We start from the raw sequence: 22,887 nt of genomic DNA on the forward strand, positions 1-22,887 counted from the left end.
ACCACGACTTTGCTTCCTTGTGGTACATGAATCACTACCACCCTCTCCTGGAGGGAACTGGACAGACTGGCTCACATGAGCCACTCCTTTCCCTGACTTTTGGCATCTTCTGCAAACGTTCTGGGAAGAGGCTAAAACTGCTTAGTGAAAGCATTATTCCTGTTTCCAGTGCACGTGGAATTAGTGTATGCCCCAGCACAGTTTGCTAATACACCTTTTTATCCTCAAGAATACCTGTACTGACAGCACTCTTCAACTGTTTCTACTGAATTGGGGATTATGGATAATTTTTTGTTACAGTAATGAGTTGGACACTCACGAGGTTCTTAGTTCTAAAAGGAACACAAAGACATAGCTCATCCTTTGTCTATTTCTCTCCATGTATTCCCTCTCTCAGGTTTCACCATTTCATTTTCTAACTTAATTATTGTATCATTGGTGTCTCTTCTAGGTGTACACCTTTGAAATGGAAATCATAGAAGCAAACATGACTTTTGCAGGAGGGTACAGATGTGAGGTGTCTACCAAGGACAAGTTTGATAGCTCTAATTTCAGCCTGACAGTCAATGGTAAGGTGAATTCCTTCCATCTCTTTTTTTTCTTCCTGCCCCTGTATTTTTTTTCCCTGTGCACCAACAATTCTTTCTGGTACATTATGATCACTAGACAAGCACAAATCTGAAGTATAGACCGGAAGATCTAGAGAGGAGAATGGGATTGAGATCATTAGAAAAACCACTTGGTTGTCACTCTGGCCAGAACTGTGATGCTCTTAAAGAAAGCACACACAAAGATGTAAAACTGCCCACCTTTTCTCTGGCTTTATTCTGATTTCAGATTAATTCTTTCATTAAGTTCAATTTCACTAGAATAGAAGATAAGTTCATTCTTATTCTGGCAAAAGTTCAGTACTAAAAATGGATATTTGAAAAAGATAGATTTAGACACGTAACACTATTGTCAATTCCTTTTTCCTTCCTATATAAATAAATTCAACTCGTCCAGAAGCACCTTGTGAGATAAAATTGCTTTAAGAGCAGATGACTCATTTTACTCAATGCATAGTGCCACCCTCACAAGTGCTATACTGAAAAGTTTATAAAAATTAAAAAGGAAGTACATTTCAACATCAATTTGGCCTTGACTGTGGAAAAGTTTAAGTAAAAGAGTATAAGCATGGACTGACTGAAAGAACTGAATGTTTGGACCATTTCTGGTTTCAGCAATTCTATTGAAGGGGCTGCAATATTAACTTCAGTCCAGCTACCACTGAACCTAATGACAAGGTTTATTAAGTTATTTGATCAGCAGTGTTAATTTTTGTAGTTTCAATAGATAGGACTCAAGGCTTAGGAGCAGCAACTGAGAACCATTTTGCTCCCAGCAGTAGCAGCATACCAATTTATACCAATAATGTAATAAAATTCTCTCCGTACAACATCCTCAATTAGGTTTCTGTACCTCTCTACATAGTTCCAGGAATTATCTCTGCTGTCAGAGGATAGATTATAATTTATTATTAATAATAGTATTCAGTTGATGTCCAGTCATATTCTCATTAGGGTTTAAATACTCTGTGAAGAAACTGTTGAAATTAAAATTTTGCAGCAGGAGAACTGACAAGCAAGAGATAAGATAGTCCATCAGGCTCCAGGTTATTATGAAACATGAGACAGAAATAAGTTATCAAAAAACCACTGGATGTTGAAAGCTAATTAGTGAAGGTTACATGCTTAAAGATGATGTGTTAATCTTTCAATATGCAATTAATCACAATTTACAATATAAGAATTTCTTTCTTAAAATGTCAGCAAAGGAAAACTTTAAAAATAGCAGCTTATTTTTACATTTTGTTGGCTTGCTTTCCCATTTTTCTTCATTACTTTTTGTCACATCAGAAGCACCTGTAAGTGGAGACTTGGACATCCGAGCTGCCTTCCGCCGCACGTGAGTATGCACAGCAGAAACCTGTCTAGATCAGGCTACGCATGCTTGTGGAATTCATCGCTTTCCCAGATAAATCTAGCTAAAAGCAAAGCTGTTGGACAAACAAACACAAAGAGAGAGATGCCTACTAAGAATATATTTCTTCTATTAAAATACTATACAACTCCTGGAAATCACTTAAGAGAGTTTGGACTTTGTACTAGTGTAATAATCATGCTTGCCTTCAATTAGGCAATCCATAATGTGTATAATTGTAACAAGAACTTCAGCACCTTTTTTCCAGGCCTGTAAAGAGCATTCCAGATATAGACCAATAGAGATGTAAAAGATATTGTGTGATGTTGGTCTTGATTTTGTCTGGCTTACATGTATCTTAGTACAAACATTTGCATTTGCCAAACAAGGAGAGTGGAGTTTGGTGTGAGCTCTGTAAGCAGCATATGACTGATAACATTCCTGCAAGCATTTTGATTGTATCTGTTTTCATGTTCTATACCTATATTAGTTGAATGAAGACAATGACACTCTGAGTGGTGAAAACTCAGGTATATGTTGTCTTAGATATTAAAGACTGGTGTTGAAAAGGCCAATCTCCCCCCATCTTTAATACTTTCTGATGTCTCTCCTAATGGAATAATATTCCCTTCTATTAGGAAGATTCACAAAATTGGTTGGATTTTTTCTAGTGTTAGACATTAATATGTGCTCCCTTTTTCCTTCATGCAATAATAAATAAGTTTCTATTTTAGTTTTTATATGTATTTTTGAAAAGTTACTAGACCAAGAATATTTTGACATCTATTTCTCTAAAGGACACAAATCATCTGTGGCAGCTCTTTGAGTATTTCTCTATAAGTCCTATTTTTATATGAGAATTTTTCTAAGATTTATCACAAAGAATTAAACAAGGCTAGTAGAATTTGTCTACAGTTGTAGAGTCCATCTGTAGGTAGCTCACCAGCCTCACTGTAAAATGGGGGCCACTCAGTGCCTAAGTGCTTTGTGTTATTTCACTGCAGTGAGAATTTCTCCTCTTTTTAGCACAATTAAAAGAATTACAAATCAGTTTGAAGGGAGTGCAGTGTGAGCAGCTTCAGGCTGTTCAGATTGTCAGTTTCTCCTGTAAGAATGAAGCCAGATTTTGAACTGAACTGTTTGAATCTGAAGCTTTGTCTTTGATACCCTCGCTCAGGAGCCTAGCAGGAGGGGGGAGACGGATGACTTCAGCCTTTCTCAGGTAGTCCCTGACTGTGTCAGCAGACAAAGTTGAGTCTTACAATGAACTGTCTCTCTCTGCTTAGAAAAAAAAAAAAAAAAACAAAAAAAACAGGCCCAAAGAATTATGATGCAGCTTAAATTTCAAATAAATCACTGTTTATAATGTGTAGTATTTATATGAGATTAATACATATGAAGTAATGTAAGACAAAAAAAAAGAAAAATTAAAAAGATAAAACATAAGAATATCAAAGGATAGATAAAAACAGATAAATAAAGAAAAGAGTAGCTTGGTAGTTCAGTGAGAGGCAGATTCATCTAGAGAAAACATGCATGTGTTTGGCAAGTGACATCTTCTCACCCTTATCAGAAGAAAAAAAGCAACTTTAAATTATATGCATGTCTGCCCTCTCTGTTTTACATGTTTTCCTCTCTACTGAGCACATTTTGACTAAAATTGCTGTTGCTCACAGAAATGTATCAACACAACTGAAAATCTGTTGTTTCCTGGCACACTCCTTATCATATCATCATTAAATTTTTCACTCCATGCCTTTTGCTCCTAATGTTTTCTACTATAGCAAGAACTGGAGTTCTGAGATTAGATTTAACTATATGCATGTTAAAGCAATTATTAGGGTCTTATTCTTCAAAAAAGCTAAACCTTGATTGCTGGTCTTTCCTGAAACTTTAACTACCACTTGTGAAACAATAAGGTGAATAGTTATTCTGCTAGCTGTAGACCTGTTTTACTGAATATTTGATCACAGGAAATCCTTTCCAAATTTGGGATTACCACAGTTATTTTTATGTACATTTTATGCCTGCAAACACAAAAATTCTTGTGAAAGTAGGGCCAAAACCACACTTCTCTGTTTGAGCTTTATACCCAGGAAATTATCCTTTCCAGTACTGTACTATTCTGAAAGTAATCCAAGATGTAAAGCCAGTATTTTCTTAAAGAAAAGATCTCTTCTCACAGCATATTTCAAATTACAGCAACTCTCAATTGTTCTTTAACCTTATATTGTCCAGCAGCACAAGAACTTTGTACTTGTATCTGTTTCATTTTTTAATAGTACTGTTAAAATGCCCATCATTTTTCTGTTGAGGCTGTTTTCTTATTTCTAAAAATTCTTGTTCCTGAAATACTGAGTTTTCCCAACACTTCCATTTACATTCTGTAGATGGACTGTTTTTTTCTGAAGCAACTAGGACTGTGTGTGGACAGAGGCAGCATTATGGTCTACAACTACCACCAGTACAACTGGAATGAAAAAGTTCTGCTTATGAAACAATAATTAAATGCAAGGTGTTGCTTCTGGAAGAATATTAATGCTGTGAGGTGGAGTCACCAGATTCTTTCACTCAAGACAATAGAGATGTTAAAGAGCCGCCGGTCATTGATGATAGTAGACTGGCTGAGATGAAGAAAATACATTTGGGCTTTCTAAATCCTGTCTGAATGCAAAGAAGACCTTTTTTTAGGAATTAAATCTAAAGAAGTGATTGTAGTGACTTTATGCTGTTTCCAGAGTAGGTCAGTATTACAAATGTTCAGAAGCACAGCTAAAACCCACTGGATTCAGAACACCAAAAATAACATTGTGCATTCCATCTGAGCTCACCATGTGCAATGGGCAGAACTACACATCAAAAAACTCCTGCCTGGTGCTCCTTGTTTTCCCAGACCAACTCCCCACAACATTGCTTGTCATGATGCTTGTTGAGCAAAGGTATATTGAACTGAAAGACAGATCACAGAATTCCTCCTTCAGCTCTCCCAGGCACAGATGATGTGACACTTTTTTTTCAGTGTAATGAATTCTGGTAACCCAAACAGCCTCAAGAAAAAATTCCAGCTGGGATAATGCTACGGATAAAACCAGTGATTTTAGAATGTGAGGCATTCCACACAAAGCTTGATTAAATAGTGCCCCAACTGTAAACAATATCCACAATCCTGAAAGACAGTGGAAGGAGGGAAGCTTCTGCAACACCTCTGTGATAATGAATACATTCCAAATCAATATGATGATCAAACTAATACCCTGTACAACTTCATGCACAATCGGCGCTGAAAAAATACAATTTCATTACATTTCTTTTTAAACCTAAATGCAAATTAATATGAACACAGAGCCTACTTAAGTCACTTTCCACGTCAATGCACATTCTAATTAATTATAAACCCATCTACTACTCCTCTACAAAAATATGTCATCTATATTATGTTATAGTATCACAAGCTATTCTCATTTCCTTCTGAAACTAATTATGGCTTTTTATTACTGTACAGTACTGAAGGACATGATGATGGGGCAGAGTTTAATTTCAGCTCCCTACTGAAAAAAAGGTGAGTAAAAAAATCCATAGACTTAGAGAAATAAGGCTTCTGTTGAACAACTCTGAAACACCAGAACTGGAATAAGTGAAAGTTTCACAAACTCAGAATCCTTGTCATTTTCCTAAAGCAGCTCTAAATGGAAAAAGCATGACAGGTAATTATGGCTACTTCCTGAAATACACAGCATTTGCTGCATTTCTCCTAGGTTTATACAGGAGAAAAAAAAAAAAAAAAAAAGAGGAAAAAAAATCTTTCCCAAGATAGAAAAGGCCTGGACTCAGGTAATTACATGTTTCCAGCAGCTCTTTTCATGGAGGGATTAAAAATACCTATTTATAATGCTGCATTATTAAGAACCAATATTTTTTATTAGATAGTTAATGTAACTATTACACTGTTCAACTATTATTATCTATTATATAGATATTCTTTGTTGCATAAATATGACAAATATGTTTTACTCTTCCAGTTGTAATTTGTATTTCTTTCTGTTACTTTTACTTTCACTATTTTTTTTGCTGTAATTTTTTCTCTAATTCCCATCTTTCCTTGATGTCTCTGTTTTCATAACCTGTTTACTTATGCTCTTCTCTTTTTACCAAACTCTTAATCTGAATGTTTTGGATTCCACTGTTGCCAACAGAGAGTAAGATTTCTATTTAATTGTATTATAAATGCATGGGTCAGACTGAATATAAGAACCCTTTGGTTTGAAATAATGCATGCATCTTTGTCTTCTTTACGTGTAGAACTTGACAAAAATTTCATATCATGAAAGAAAACTATTGACTGCTAATTTCTGAGACAGAAATTCTTTTAAAGAGTTTTCAGGTTAAAATTAAGACAATTTCATACAATCAATGTATTTCTCTGAATGTCATTTGGCTTTTACCATCACTTTCTTTCATGCAACCAGTTCTAAAATTCCCTTGAATTTCCAGATTTTCTCAATAACCTGCTGCTTTGTATTCCTGTTTTCACAGTATTTAGAATCAGAAAAATAATTTACATAATATTGTTGCCTATCAAATAGGTGATTAAGTTTTGCTTGCTTCTTTCTGTTCACTGACCACTCACTCTGTCTTTCCAGCACCTGAAACTACTACAAAAACTATCACTTAGATTCATGTTTTGCAAGTCTAACCTTTCTTACTTTAAGTTTTCACAATCAGCTACTTGGATGAGTGTTGTTGTGAATCTGTGTTCAGTCTCTGCTTAGGCAGTGGTATCACTATTTATAAAAAGTATTTTATCCTCACAAAGAGTACAGGATTGTGCTGACATATGAAGTAACTTCCTACAGAAGGCAATAAAGCCACAGTAGGCTCAGGTTAACTCAACCAAACTTCAGTGGTGCAAACAAGGCCACATGCTGCACAAACCCCTGTGTTACACTCCATGCAGGGCACCTGTCTATAGGTGAATCCTGGCTTTGCAGTAACACCTAAAGCAGAACACTTCAGGGGGACAGACAGATCAGACAGAAAAGACACCTATCAAACTTTCTATAGCTGACATTGATAACTAAGTTTCTTGTTCCAGCATGAACACAAATTGTTGTAAACACACTCTGGTTTCCATAGAAGATGTAAGGCATAAAGCAATTGCATGTCTTCTTTATAAAATTTTAAATAAATGAAAACCAGCATGAAAATATTTGCATAATTTCATACAGGATCTCCAGCTGGAATGAGGTGCTGGGTAGTAAGAGCCCCTCTCCTCATGCCTTTCTCTTTTGCTCTCATAATTAGTTTTGAGCAATAGTCATACTCAAAACAGCAGTAAAAATCTTCAGTATTTACAGAAATGTTAGATTTATTGATTTAACTATTCATTATTTTTGAGGCTAGAAATGTAATTTATTAAAATAAGCTTATACATTTCTCTACGTTTTAACAGTGTTTCTGCCATTTCTTGACTTAAAAATCTCTGCCTAATGAATTTAAGAACATAAATTCACTGCTCCTAGTTGTTTTTCACAGCCACTTCAGAAGTAATTTGTGGACTCTTCAGTCTTTGCACACCTCAGGCAGAAGACCATTTTATTAATGAGAACAGATAGGCATAAAATCTCATAATGGAATGAAATAATTCCTCATTGAAATAGAACAGGAAAAGGGATCTCATGCTGGGGAACTCTCAAGAGCTTTGCAGATTCAAACAGAATCGAGAATTATTCTTTTACCATTTCTGCTTTCTTACACCATTTTACAAGTGTCCCTCAATCCACAGGTAATGATCATTCTATAATAAATAGCTTGACTATAACGAAGAGCTTCATTTAACACTGTATCTCCTATCACTGTAATTTAATTAACTGGTGTTGACGTACAGATGTCATGGGCCAAGGAAAGGTCATTGGGAAGAGGAAGGGAACAGCTGTCACAGGACTATTAAATGGGATAGTGAGCAGAGACCTTGAAGGAGGTGACAGCTGACAGGGTCCAATCAGTTGACAGTAACTGGATAGGAAGGAACCATTTCTGGGATGTACAAAACTATTTTTAACCCCTCCACATATGTTTAAAACATATCAGCTGCATATTCCATTTACAGCAGGTTCACTGAGCTGCATCTTGATGCCCCCAAGTGCATAGCTAACCTATGAGGTGATCTCTGTGAATAAGGATCCCCAGCATCAGGGAGGAGAGCAGAGGAGGGGGAGAAACCTCATGAGTCCAAGTGCTCTCTTACTTTTCATACACTGCTTAGTTCCTGTTGGTAGTGGAGGAGTACAGCTTCTCTGGGCAAACTCCTCTGGGATCAAAGAGAATATTTTAACAAATGCAAAATGGTGAAAAGAAGTGCTGGGATGGGGAAAACTTTGCTCAAAGGCAAACACATTTTTTCTTCTCATTTTCAGAACTCATTTAAACAGGAATTGCAACCTCTAGCCTTTAGTCCCATTTTGCATGAAACACAAAAGCCTTTTCTTTTAATTAAAAAAAAAAAAGTATTTCCTAGGGAGAGACTATATTATTTCTTATGTTCACTTTCTTATATTGCATACACCAGAACAGTATTGCAAGATAAAACAATGGGATGACACTCAGTAATGGAAAAGCTAAAGCAAAAACTAGGGAAGTCTTCTCAATAGTGAAATATTAGACTCCTTTGGAACTCTTTTGAAATTGGAAGATTTTTCTCATTATGTACTTAAAAATAACTCACACAAAACATTTTTGAAAGCTCCATTAATAGTCCTACCCGCAAATTTTCAGATATAGACTGTATTTACAGACAAGCCTATAAGTAGGTAGCTAGAGAAACTACCAATGTTTATATAATGTCTTTAGGAAGATTAAAATATTTGATCTCTTAAGTCTTTCTTATTTCCTATGATTTTATATTTTTTAAGATACAGTTTCTCCACAGAAGTTTAATTGTACTGGTACAAAAATTAAATACATATTAGAAATATTATATGCCCTTAGTTTTATATAGTACTTAGTATTTAGTACTTATATATCTATTTTAATTTACATGTATTTACAAGTATTTGAAAGCCACTCCTCTGCATGATCACAGCAACAAGCCCAAGAACTGCTTATGTAAAAAATCTTGATCTATGTGGAAAATCAGTTCAGTTTTTCTGTCTCCTGCTAAGCAAAACTAAAAACTCTTTGTAGCAACTTCAAACAAAACGCTTGGTATATAGAAGAGTAAAATTTGGTAAAATTTGTTGGTGATGTTGATACAGTGTTATAGCAAAGCAAATATCCAGTGTGCTGCTCTTATCACAGGCACTCCAAACTTCAGCTCCTCCTATCAATTCAGTGAGTGCTGGTGAGGGCTTCGGGCTTAGCAAGTGCTAAACCACTTTGAAGATATGAGATACTGCCTACCATATTTCAGCTCAGTCTCACTGAGCTGAAATCCCCTTCTCTTGCTTCCTTTCTGTTCAAGAGTTACAAGGTGCTGGAAATTCCAAGCTTGGACTGCAGCACTTTAATAAACACAGTGTTCCTATTGCAAGCAGGCACTTTTTTGGCAATAAAAACAGCACCAGAAATATTTGGTTATATCTGCTCTCTGAACTGACCACAGCAGTACTGTTAAGTAGCAATATTTCTCACAGACTAATTGGACTGTTATTTTCCTGCAAAAAAATGGAAATACACCATTCCACTAACACACCACTTTTCTCTGCATCACCTGTTGCATAACTTGTCTTCTTGTTGGGGTTTACCACTGAACATGATTTTGTTATAAGGGTATGTTCTGCTGCACCAGGATCTGCTTGGTGCTGGTGATAATCAGAAATAGCAGCCAAAGGAAGTTCTTTCTCCTAAAAATTTTTTAGTAAAATGTTACTTCTTCTATAATTTCTCTATTTATCAAAATGAAAACAATGACAGGCAAAAATGCCATGATGGCTGGGGGAAGTAGAGTTATTTGTTTCCCTGGAAGGTGATCAGCCATAAGTAGGAATAAACAGACGTGCTTGCACTTAGCAGATAAATCCCACAGTGGACCTGTACGTACAAAGTGTGGGAGCAAGTTTGATTTCAGTATGGATCAACATTTTCCTCAAGCCCATTTCAGAGCATTTGCATGAATTCCTCCATTTCCCTGCTACTGAAGCACAGGCATTCTCTGCTAAGGGTGAAGATGAGGTTCATGGCTCTTTTGTACTAACACATGATGCCCTTTTCTTCCCACTGGGATGCTGTGTGTTTTCCCACACGGTTCTCGGCGTCGTTCTGGAGCACAGCAGCTTCCTGCGCCCTTCAAACCGGTAAGGTCATGCCAATCTCTTTTTCTATTTACGATCTTTCAAACAAAGATATGATGGCAGATAAAAAAAGAGCACCTCTCCCAAAGCCAGCCAGCCAAATTTTCCCCTAGTTTTACTAAACCAAACATTAATTATTTCATAATCACTAGTTCTTTGACTAAAATATAAAATAAGCAGTTCATTGTAAATACTGTCTTGTTTGCCACTACTCATCAGTCTCTTATGTTTTATACATTACTACAGACAACAATCTTCTTCACAACAGATGATAATCATCTTAATAACCTGTGATTCTTTTTAGTGAAGATAAAAATTGTCCTGAGTAGAAAAGGATATGCTCTTATCAACATAAACCAAGTGCCTTTTTTCTAAGATGTTGCCAGCATATCATTCAGTTCCTTGCTTTGCCACGTTCCATGTTTTGTTCATTGACCATGACAAGAAAATAAGTTTCCTTATGTTTCAATTACCAATCATTAAAGGAAGTTAAAATGTATTCGTTTTGGTTGCTAGAAATAAACCCTTCAGGACAGAATTCACTTTTAATCACTACATATAAAAATAAAATTAAAATGAGGCACCAGTTTTATTTCATTATTTTACATAATAATACAGTAAAAAGTTAGAATGTTAATTATTTTTTTAAGAAATGGCTTCATCAAGACAATATGTAGCTGCCAACCCTACAGCTTTCTTTAAATACTCTTAATAGTAGCACTCAAACTCTAATCCCTTTCTGCAGAGGTGAAGGAAAATCTGAATCACAATCTGATGTTGATGTCTGGGATATCCTGAGGAAAGCTCCTCCTACAGAATATGAGAAAATTGCTTTCCAGTATGGTATCACAGATTTGCGTGGGATGCTGAAACGCCTCAAACGCATAAAGAAGGAAGAGAAAAAAAGCACAGGTTGGTGAGATGCTTTTCTTCCAAATATGATGTTCATATCTTCTTTACAGCAGTGAGATACAAGAGCATGAGAAATAGTAATTTCCTGTTTCAGTTATTACCCAGCCTTTGCATATGAAATACTGGTTACCAAAGATTGCAGCTATGTCCAACACCCTGAGATACCTTGCTCTGAAACTCTGGACATACTGAACGCAGTCACTTCACCAGTTCCACAAGATTGGCCCCTTATATTTCCCTGAACATAAAACAATATCCCCTACTTGCCCTCCACCCCAGTTAGTCAGTATGTCAGGCAACAGTGATATATTTGAACAATTTTATTTTCATTGGTATGATACCTTTGAAATTCTTGAGCCTTTCCTAGTCCTGTCAAGTATTAATTACCTAATTGTAACTGACTTCTTAAAAAGTCAGAAACAGAGAAGGCAAACAGCCTTCATTCTTCAGTACTGAGAAGACCAAGTATAATTTTCCCATATGAGCAGATGCAACTCTGTTTAGGATGTGTTGAAGTACATATTCACATCTTATTTAGAATATTCTACTTTGCTTATTTTGGTTTGTAACACATGCTTGTCATCCTACATTAAGGAAAAACAGTACAGGATGAAGAACAGACAGAAAGGGTAAAAATTCAAACAGGGATGCAGAAATTGGGGAACGTTTAACATGATGGTAAACAACATGAAAGGGAATAAAGATTTGTTTCATGACCCAGAATGAAAAAAACACAAGTACAAAAATGATAAGGTTTTTTTTTTTATCATTCTTTATCATAGCATTCCTCAAGAAACTGGATCCAGCTTACCAAGTAGACAAGGGGCAGAAGATTAAATTAATGGTTGAAGTTGCCAACCCAGATGCTGATGTGAAATGGCTGAAAAATGGACAGGAGATCCAAGTGAGCGGCAGGTAAACTAGAAATATGAGAAATCCAAAATGGAATGAGCTACAGCTTGGACAAAGTGAAAAATCTAGCTTTTCTTAGAAAGAAAGGAATAAACAGGGAGAAATAGGAGCTGAGAAGGAATCCATGTAGTGCTATGGCTCAGGGGCAGTGTGCTGTTGTCATAACTCTTTCTTTTTTCTTCCCTCTGCTTTATATATCTACATGCGGGACTGGATGCCCTCATCTACCAACTTAGCAAGTAAGTCCTGAGATTATATTCTGCTCTTGATGGGTACAAATGACCTTTCTCCTGATCTGGGATATACCTCAGTGTAACTTGTATGTAAAACAAATTTCCAGTGATTTTGTGCTGAAGCCATTTTTAATGGTAGTCATGCTAGATCTTAGGACAGCGTCCAACACCATTCATATGATCACATCTCACACATGAAGGAAGATTCCCCACAATTTCCTATGCTAGTTTTTCAAACACTGCTGCTGTTCACTGCACCAGGACAGGCCTGTTGGGCTTGAGTCCTTACAAATCTTGCCACTGATATCAGAAAAAGAGGAGGAATCTTTTTTCTTCCAGGCAGGAGAAGACAGTGACTGGGTCTAGAAGGGATTTTCTCTGATAATTACATTTAGATTCTCTTTTCAGATATATTTTTGAGGCTATTGGGAATAAGAGAATACTGACCATAAACCACTGCTCCCTGGCTGACGATGCAGCATATGAATGTGTGGTAGGGGATGAGAAGAGCTTCACAGAATTATTTGTAAAAGGTGAGCAATGGTAGCAAAAGGAAAGAGATCTCCCCATACATTTATCATTGAATTACTGTCATCTTCTCTACTCACAGATTTATCTTACAGGAAAGGAAATTCTTAAACATATTAACAAATTCTGAGATCTATTGAAGTAGGTATTTTTCTTACAGTTAAATTGAGGAAAATTTTGCCTAACAGCAACCAGGAAAGCAGAACAGTGATAGTTATCATTAATTCTCATTTACCTCTCAACAATGGGGCTAGAAACTTACTTTAAAAATTTGATTCTGCTGAAAATAAACATCTGCCCCAAGCTCTACGAGTGGATCAAATAGTACAGAAAAGTAATGCCTCCTGTTTAGAAATTTACAATATACATGAAAACTGTTTAATTCTATATTTTTATTCCAATTCATGAAAAATGTCATTTGGAAACTCAGATAAGACAGTCTGGCATAGTAAATTTTAAGTTCTAAGACAGAGATCATCACCATTTATTTGTCCACGGATTCTTCCTGTGGAGTAGGGAATGGTGAAATCTACCTCTGGTCTCCACTGTTTCAGAATACTGTTTTAATAAAATTCTCCTTATTTTCAGAACCTCCAATCCTGATCACTCACCCACTAGAGGACCAGATGGTGATGGTTGGAGAGAGAGTGGAATTTGAGTGTGAAGTGTCTGAGGAAGGAGCTACTGTGAAATGGTAAGGGAAAAGAAGAAAAGAAAAAAACAAAGCAAAGCAAAGCAAACCAACACAAAACATCTTCCTCCATGGAACATACCAGGAGGTGTGGAATAAAAAGGGAGAACACATCCTACATAATTGTTTTCATCAAAAGATTGTCCCTCCTCCTATATGTCAAATATGGAGGAGGAACTGAGAAGCAAAAATATGACACAAAATCCCAGATTAAGTATACATATTTTATAGTGTCTCTAGAATTTCTTGCTCAGTGTTTACACTTCAGTAATGCCTAAGTATTGCCCAGACTAATCAGATCCATACTGTGGTGACTTTGATGTACTTTTTGAAATCTTCTCAACTGCAGTGAGGCATTTAGGTTTCTAAAGTATTTTTCCTTAGGTAAAAAAAAGAAGTGTCTCTTGAGACACAGAGGGAACACATCTGCTGTGGTGATCCTGCAAAGCTGGTCGTTATGCTTCTGCAGTGAGACGGATTAAGATGACAAACACATAGACCATGGATCCTGTTTTCTTGGGCACTCCAGCTGAGCAGAATCTGGAAGGTGCATGCTGCTTGGGCAGGCATGACAAGCAGGGCTCATATTCTCACTTCATTTCTCTACCAGCTGAAATTCCTTTGTGCTTGTTAACAGCTTCAGACACATGGTTATCAAGCATTCCCACAATGCCCATTACATTCCTGGAAAGTGCCAACTAATGATCTGCTGTCCCAAAGGAAGGAACTGAGAATTTAAATGGAGTCCAAGAGCTAGTACAGGGTGTGCATTACACTATTAAATCCACAAGCACAGGGACATGGATTCTATTATTCAGGAACTGACTGCAGATGCCTGGTCACAAGAGATGGGGACAACCAGATCTGTCCCTCTCAGAACACAATGCAGCTGCCACACTTTGATCCTGTGCCTTTGAACAACTCCCATACATCTCACAGAGCTGTTATCTGTGGGATGGGCATTTTATGTGACAAGGGCAAACCAGCAGCTGTCCCAGTCTGAAATGCAGCAAGTGGTCAGAGAAACTCATCAAATCATTGCAATGGAAAACTGAGCAGTTAGACATTCACACTGTATTTTACTGGTTTTGTTATGTGAGACTCTGTCAACAAAAAACTCTTTGCCAACAAAAGATATAACAAAAGATAACAAAAGGGAACATTTTGGACCACAGAGAAAAATGTCCAGGGAAAACTTGAAACACAATGCAGAGAAAGAGTTCCAGTTTTATGGCTCATTAGGGAATGATCAACAGTTTCAGCCAAGTAACAGGCACTAACTCAGAACACCTGTTATAGTTCTTAAATCTTCAAACCCAGGATATAAAACCACAAGCACATGAACAAAGGCAATTATGTGACTTGCACAAGACAGAAATAAGGCTGAGGCACAGCCATCAGACTAGGGCTTGGAGAATTCATCATGTAGGTGTCTGCAGAGCAATCAGAAAAGTATGTTCTCTTGATCACCAAGGAAGATTGCACATTATTACATCTCATGCATTACTATGGAACAGGTTTTTTCTAAACTCCGGATGTCTTGGAAATAAGATAATACTTGAAGAAAAAGATATAATAAAATACATAGTTTTGATCTAATTTTTCCATCTCTGAATGCTGGATGTACCATCTTATCAGCTCCAAATCAAAAGAAACCATGTTAATATATATTTATAGCAATAAATCTATGTGTCCCAATCATCACCTACATCAGTGATATCTCAGAAAACATTAAGCAATTAATCCTCAGAATCCAAACAGGAAATAGGAATGCATTTCCAGACAAAGAGGAATTGAGTGGTGAAGTTGAGAACAGATATTTGATCTTGCAGATGTTCTGGACTTGGAAAGACAAAACCACAGCTGACCTACCTATTACTGCACTAGTTCTGCTTCAAATGTGAGGCTGGGCCACTGACCTATGGTGTTCTGTAAACCAACATTTCTATGACTCTATATAATGCTTCACTTACACTTTAATATCAACAGATTCTTCTATTTTATAGTTCCAATTGCCAAAGGAAGGCCTGTAATATTACCTTAAAGAGGTTTTCTGCTTTTCACAGCAGCAGAGTATTATTTTAAGCTAAATGCTATCTGGAGTTCTGCTTCAAGGTTTACAGTCTCTGTTTGTCACTATACCCTTCTGCAAACTCTCTACTCATCCACAGGACCAGCAATGTGCCAGTCAGTAAAACAAACGCAAGTTAAAGACAGTATTCTCCTCCTAGGGATTTAAGACACTAATCATTACAAAAAGACTATTTTCATTATTTAGTCAAGATTTCAAGAGAACTCTTTTTTTAGCAATGGGTGAATAGAACATTCAGATATTTTTCATGAGCCCTGTATCAAAATAGACCATGGAAAAAAAAATGTATAAGTTCAGCTTCAACAGTCTAGGCACAGTGTGTGTGCTTGGCTTTGCATTTAGTGACAGCAGCATGCTCAGCTTTGAGATTAAAGTCCATTCTCAGCAATTCAGCAAAGGTTTCTGTAAAGCACTGTAGCACTTGTTCCAGAACTAATTTGCATGAATCACAACAGCCCTAAGAGATCATCTTACATGTTGTCTCAGACTCTTGTCTGAAGAGTAATGAAGAGGAAAGAAAAGGAAACATTATCCTGACAATCATACCAAGTGCTGTGTTTCAAGTAGCTGTTAAAGGCATCCTCTGCTTCCTCCCTTACTAGCGCTGCTGTGTGACCTGGAAGGGAGGCCGGTCCTTCTCTAAACCATCTCTGAGTTCCAGTGAGCTCTGCTCTAACAGACAGTCATGTACAGAATGCCTGTAGGTATTCTGAAATGCAGTTGCATCAGGAACATCTAAGTCACAAGTTGTAGGATCTTTGTTTCTGCTTAAAATTTTGATCTTGTGATTTACATTAGCAGACTCTGATAGAGGTTAAAGGTTTTCTTGCATATATCTACTTAGAAATTAGAGCTGTAGTATTTTAATGAGTCCCAAGTAGCATTTCAATTTGCTGTTCTGTAAGCTGAATAGTCACTGAGTCACTGGTCACAAATAAGTCACAAATAAGGGAAATAACAAAAAAGTAGAAAGAATATTTTTACTCTATTAAAATCACACATATTTTCTATTTGTTTTTCCATGTGACTAGCTATCAAAGAGAAAACCTTTTTCATTTACAAACTGGAGCAGTATTCAAGTAACAAAATAGAAGTATATTCAAGTAATAACAAAAAATGTAATGCTACAAAATTAGCAAATTGAAGAAATTACAAGTATTTGCTGTTTATGTTATTTAGGATTAGGAACAGGAAACCCTTGAAACACCTTATGTATTTTTGTATGTCCTTGATTAAACAGCGTGAGTCCTCCCTGTGCATTTCCCTTCATGATGACTGGAAATTACAATAATTCAATTTCCTCCTGTGCTAGATGGTGAAGCTTAATTTAGTAAAGTCTTAAGTATACTGTGGCATCCTTGAATGGAAAGATCTACAAAATCCAAAATACACATTCATTTGAATCCATCCTAAAATTTTCTCCTTTTGCTGATGCCCACAAATCATGGATTTATAACAATTATATTTCACATCAGGAAAATTAAGACTTTTAAGTAATATCCCATCAAGTCCCATTTAATTTATGGCCATTTTTAAGACAGTAAATTTCCTGCTGGTGAAGTGTGTTTTCAACCTTTTATCTCCTACAGTATTTAACATATTTTCATGTTTATCTATAGCATATAAATAGAAGAAAATCAAGTAATGACTTGTGGTGAATTCTCTTGAACCAAAAGTCAAATACCTATGGGAAAATTAATGGTCAAGATAGAGGCATTCTGGTTGCACTGACATTTGTGCAACAATCCCCTTTTTTGCCAGCTTGATATGCTACAAAGATTGGATTCACCTTGTGTCTTCCAATCCCTAGTAACATCAAGCTGATCCTTACTCTCCTCTTTCAACCGCAGCAAAAATGACTCAACACCATTTGGTATTTCAGGGAAAAGGATGGAATTGAGCTGACACGAGAAGAAACATTTAAATACCGATTCAAGAAAGATGGAAAAAAACAGTATCTCATTATTAATGAGTCAACCAAGGAGGACAGTGGACACTACACTGTGAAGACCAATGGTGGGGTATCAGTCGCTGAACTGATTGTGCAAGGTAGGCACAGGGAATGTCCCAGAACCAGAGAAGCCGAAAAATGAGAATAGGCTGAAGGTAACCTTCTCCAGATAGTGCAGAGTGGTAGCATAATCCCCATGACAGGGAAAAAGGAGATGCAATAAGGGGCATAGGGTTTGATAATAAAGGCTTTGAGGAGAACTCAGACCTGTGTGCCGGATATAGCAGATACTCTGATAACAACAGGTGCTTAGCTATCAGTCCTGTTAAAGCCCTGCAGGCTGTCTATTTCCCTTCATATTGCTTGCTCAGCCCTTGCCTTTTCTACTCAGTAAATCCACATCATCTACTTACAGAGCTATTCTGATTTCTGATGTGTGTATCGATTATTCTCACGATATCAGAGAAAAAGCTGGAAGTTTATCAGAGCATTGCAGACCTGACAGTGAAGGCACGTGACCAGGCAGTCTTCAAGTGTGAAGTTTCAGATGAAAACGTGAAAGGAATCTGGCTGAAAAACGGAAAGGAGGTGATCCCAGATGAAAGGATAAAGATCTCCCATATTGGCAGGTCAGTCTTTTTCAGAAAGCAGGTACAGGCTTGGGATTTTCAGTGCAATCCATAAGAATTGTAATCTCAGGGGTTAAGAATATAAAGAGAGATTTTGTCCTGGCTCCAGCTAACAGGTAAAAAGTTTAGAAGCTTTTCATATGCAACCAACATTTAGTGACAGACTTGTTTTAGCACGTGTGCAGTCTTTCTGAGTTGGCGCATTTTCTATATATGACTTCAGCAGTGCATCAGCAAAAGTAAATCTTAGTTTTCATTAGGATTACATGGTGTTTTGGTATTCAAAACACATTGTTGAGAACTTTAAAACTAACAGTAGTGTTAAGATAGTACATGTGAGTAAACCCTACAGAAAAATTAGCATTTATATTAACATATACAGTTTGTAATTCTGAGCTCAAGTTTCCTAGCAGTCTAGCTACTAATGGAAATGGAGACCAAGAAGATTCAGCATTAAATACCAGGTGAAGTCTTTCCTGGTACTCTTTTCTGTATTCTGTTTTGAACTTAAAATAATACAGGGATGAAGAATCATCTTTCAGTTTGTTTAGTCAGAGCTACTGTTTCACAATTGGATCAAATGAAACCAGTCAGCAGTGTTACAACTGCCCTTGTAATGGCAAAGTACTGGACTAGAGCAAGGAAAATGCTACCTCTCTTCAAACAATCTACCTTGACAAAAAAAAATATCCACTCATAGACAATGTACTGCTTTAATAGGATTGGATTTAATACTGAAAGCAGAGCAGACACCAGCAGCGCTGGTGGTTGTTGCCTTGTGTCATGGCATGGGAAGAAGAAATAATAATTTCTGTTAGTATCCTATGGCCTGCACCTTGTCTCTTGAGATAGCCCTGTTTCTCCTGGGGAGGCAAGGGAAGGGAGTGCAATATATTTGTTCATGTTTGCAGAATCCATAAGCTAACTATTGAGGATGTAACACCAGAGGATGAGGCTGATTATTCCTTCATTCCTCAAGGATTTGCTTATAACCTTTCTGCCAAGCTTCAGTTTTTGGGTAAGTTATTTTAGAACATGTAATGGGAATTCCACAGGGATAAAATGGTGACATTAATCATGGTTATACCAGGCAAGAGAATGCCAACCTCTTTTCTGATACCTCAACGTAGACACATTGCTTTTCCCTGTTATTTTGCATTACCATTATCACATGGGTTTACAGAGCCTGTTTTTTAATTTATTGTATAAATCTGCTGATTAATATGCATTATGAAGTTGCAATCAGTTTTTAAATTACTTTGTTTGCTATGTATGTATGCTATGTAAATTCTGTTTTCTGATCCATTTCTTCTTCCCTGTCTCGTCTTTTCTTTTCCCCCCCAGAGGTCAAGATAGATTTTGTACCAAGAGAAGGTAAGAACAGCAGTCATTATTTATATGCAAGTAAGAATGTTTTCAATAGCAAAGTAAGCAGAATTTTTTTTTTAATTTAATGCGTGAATATTCTTTTTATTTCATTTTCCATTCAGATTACTCAAACTTTATTTAAAACTTATCTTCTCTATCTTTACTACAGAACCCCCTAAAATCCACCTTGACTGTCTGGGCCAATCCCCTGACACTATTGTCGTGGTGGCTGGGAACAAACTGAGATTGGATGTTCCTGTATCAGGAGATCCAACACCCACTGTCATCTGGCAGAAAGTGAACAAGGTAATGTGCAACCTGACACAGTGTCTGAGGCAAGTCACAACTGCAAATTTATTTTTCCTTCTCAAATATTACTTTGGTTTATGGTTATTTACAAGTATTTCCATCTTCATTTCAATTTTATGTTTTTAAACCTCAAGAGAAAAAAAATTAAATACCTGAACTGCAGCTGCTTGGGACATAGCTGGCTTTGTGATTCATCCTGAACTGTTCCTTTTTATGAACTGTTCCCTGGTTTTTTAGTCCAAAAGAAGGGGCTGACTATATATGAGGAGACATATGTAGATGCAGATAGAAGGATACCATACATATTTATTCTCTTCCTACCTCAGAGAAAAATAAATAAATTATGAGTCATCCCCATCACCTTCACCTGATAGAACGAACATCTTCTGGAGGTGGCAGGTTCTTTTTTTAGTGGTTATCAAGGATTTTACCATTTGTGAAGTAAATGTCATCTTAGCAGACTAGTGGCATAAAACAGAATTTCATATAATAAAAATAGAGGAACTTTGCTATTTATCTTATCAAAGCGATTACAAAACATCAGAGAAAGAGTTTAGAAGCTAGACTTAAAATGTTAAGTGAGCTTCCTTTCTGGGTATCTCAAAATATCCCCACCCCTCACCATCTGTGGGCTTTTGAGCTATAACTAGCACAAAACAGAAATATTTTGCATAACATTCTACAGCACCATTACACATCCATATGTGTAGATACAGAAAAAACAATATTGCCAATTATGTTAATTCCCCTAATCTCCTATTTCTTCATTATTATACCGCATTCTTGCTCAGGTTAGCATATCTAATAGTACTCAGAACTTTTTCCTTCAATGCAGAATTAGTATGGAAACAAATTTTTAAAAAGCCAAGAAATTGACTCTTCTATACAGAAGCTTCTCTGATAAAATGATGACTGGGTATCAGACAATCTCTGTGCAGCATTACTTATGAGGTGGCAGGTCTCAATATATGAGGAAAAGCAGCCAGTCCTGATTGAAGGTTGTGTAAAATATATTTACTAATGAAATTCCAAACAAAGAGTAGCACAGCCTCAAAAGATGTTGTTCAATGAGTGCTACAGACCTGACTATTTCTGAGTGTTAAAATATTTACATCAATTTACTGTCCCACTGTTACAGAGAGAAGTAATACTTATTTTTTTACTTACACATATAGAGTAACTAGTACCAGAGGACACAGCCAGGTTCACAACCAGTTACAATAATACTGCAGGAATGTCATTCTTCTTCCTTTGCTAAGCAGCAAATCTGAGTTAACTGACTTATCCTTCCCTTAATTCACTGTATCCTGATACTTTTTTTCCCATTTCTGCTTTTTACTTTGGTTTTGGAAGATTTCCTTCCCAGGTCTGCTTGCTGCCTAACCTTGCTTTTCTCCCACCTCCATATTCAACCCCCCCCCAACAGACTCTTCTCTGTCTTGCAGAAACAGCTTTACTGCTCTGCTCAGCCTTAGCTGACTTTCTGTGGTTTCTTTGCTTATCTAGAGAAACGACCTGCTTCGAAACAGTGATGATTCCATGACTCCCTCAGAAAACAGCAGTGATTTAAGTACCGATAATAAGGTAAGTTCCTTATTATTTATGCAACCACACAACTGTTCTTAGTTTTCCAGATAAAAGGTCATACTCAAAAGGAAATAACCTTTAAGTCAGTAGATATTAAAAGTCAAACAGTACGTCAGGCCCACTATCCTGCCTCACAGTGGTAATTAATTACCAGACCCCTGCTGGGCACAAGAGATGTGGTGAATAATTTAAGAGTAAGAAGCTGATTGAGAAAGTCTTTCTAATCACCATCACATGGTGACTGGGTTACAAGAATCAAAGCAGTTATTTGAAAACTGGTTTAGATTTATTTGTGGTGATGCTTTCCCCTCAGTAACCTCCAATAATAACTAGAACAAAATCTTACACGACAGACACATGGGAAAATGACAATGAGTCAAAGAGTGGATGGACTATAAAGAAGTGAAACTGGACTCACTTTGCAGCAACTTTCATTTTTCACATAAATTACTTCTTTCTTGATAGAGTAAAAAATATTTTACATTTATTATACAGCAATAAACCATTCTCAGGGTTAGGATCCTGCTGCACTAATCACTATTGGGACATGTATTCTTTCTAGTGGTTCCTGTTCTAAATCTAAAGATACATAGGCACATAAGGAAAAAAGGAGAGTATTACATATGTACAACTAAATTGTGGCCATTGAGTGACAGAAATCACACTGATGCCATTAACAGTTACAAGAATCTTGGTTTAATTTATACAGAAACCAACTGTTATCCATGAAACTCTTCACAGTGATGTTAGCAGCTGTCCCAGGTAGGAATTTTTGGAAGTACTCAGTAACTTCTTTGAAACATAATTGGGTTTGTGTAACTAGTGGTGAATCCCAACAACCTGCAGACTTCCAGAACCAATTTTCCCAAATGATATTTATGTGAGCCAACCAGTCTATATTTCCTCTCTTCCACATACAAAAAGAACTTGAAACATTTTATGGCTTTTCAATAATTATTGTAATATTCAATGATTTGTAGTTTTTCACCACCTTACAGACTCATCAGGCTGTCCCTGGCACAACTTGCAATGATTTTATCTGTCCCTTTCACTGCCCACAGCTCCTGTTTGAATCTGAAGGCAGAGTCCGTGTGGAGATGCATGAAGACCATTGTGTCTTCATCATTGAAGGGGCAGAAAAAGAGGATGAGGGAGTTTACAGAGTTATACTTAAGAATCCAGTTGGAGAAGATAAGGCTGATATCACAGTCAAAGTTATTGGTAAGTGAAGGAAAGAAACAGCCAGAGCATGAAAGAATCTTGAGTCTGCTGAAGCTCACCCTTCTCAAAAAGTCTAAAATCTCTCTGATACAAGTTCTGACTTTAGGTTTAGCAAAGTGGGAAAGGATCATAAAGAGAGGAACAGTATCAATCATCAATTCAGCAGAAGTGTTTTTTCAGAGGAGAAAAGAGAAGAACTCCCAGTAG

At 36.7% G+C, this 22,887-nt stretch overlaps 1 protein-coding gene across 1 annotated transcript in view; it reads left to right on the plus strand.

The window, feature by feature from the left end:
* MYBPC3 (myosin binding protein C3) overlaps positions 1 to 22,887 on the plus strand; it is a 62,276-nt gene that overhangs the window by 12,497 nt on the left and 26,892 nt on the right. Inside the window, exons 7-24 of the mRNA XM_077180056.1 lie at positions 452 to 569; positions 1,899 to 1,947; positions 3,140 to 3,184; positions 5,465 to 5,521; positions 6,156 to 6,158; positions 10,227 to 10,250; positions 10,993 to 11,159; positions 11,942 to 12,074; positions 12,308 to 12,310; positions 12,713 to 12,837; positions 13,421 to 13,526; positions 17,498 to 17,664; positions 18,030 to 18,195; positions 19,107 to 19,213; positions 19,540 to 19,569; positions 19,733 to 19,869; positions 21,379 to 21,456; positions 22,521 to 22,680. Coding sequence (XP_077036171.1) covers positions 452 to 569; positions 1,899 to 1,947; positions 3,140 to 3,184; positions 5,465 to 5,521; positions 6,156 to 6,158; positions 10,227 to 10,250; positions 10,993 to 11,159; positions 11,942 to 12,074; positions 12,308 to 12,310; positions 12,713 to 12,837; positions 13,421 to 13,526; positions 17,498 to 17,664; positions 18,030 to 18,195; positions 19,107 to 19,213; positions 19,540 to 19,569; positions 19,733 to 19,869; positions 21,379 to 21,456; positions 22,521 to 22,680 — 1,675 coding nt within the window. The remainder of the gene's footprint in view (positions 1 to 451; positions 570 to 1,898; positions 1,948 to 3,139; positions 3,185 to 5,464; positions 5,522 to 6,155; positions 6,159 to 10,226; positions 10,251 to 10,992; positions 11,160 to 11,941; positions 12,075 to 12,307; positions 12,311 to 12,712; positions 12,838 to 13,420; positions 13,527 to 17,497; positions 17,665 to 18,029; positions 18,196 to 19,106; positions 19,214 to 19,539; positions 19,570 to 19,732; positions 19,870 to 21,378; positions 21,457 to 22,520; positions 22,681 to 22,887) is intronic.

The sequence above is a fragment of the Agelaius phoeniceus genome, chromosome 6 (genome assembly GCF_051311805.1).
Source record: "Agelaius phoeniceus isolate bAgePho1 chromosome 6, bAgePho1.hap1, whole genome shotgun sequence".
Taxonomy (NCBI): domain Eukaryota; kingdom Metazoa; phylum Chordata; class Aves; order Passeriformes; family Icteridae; genus Agelaius; species Agelaius phoeniceus.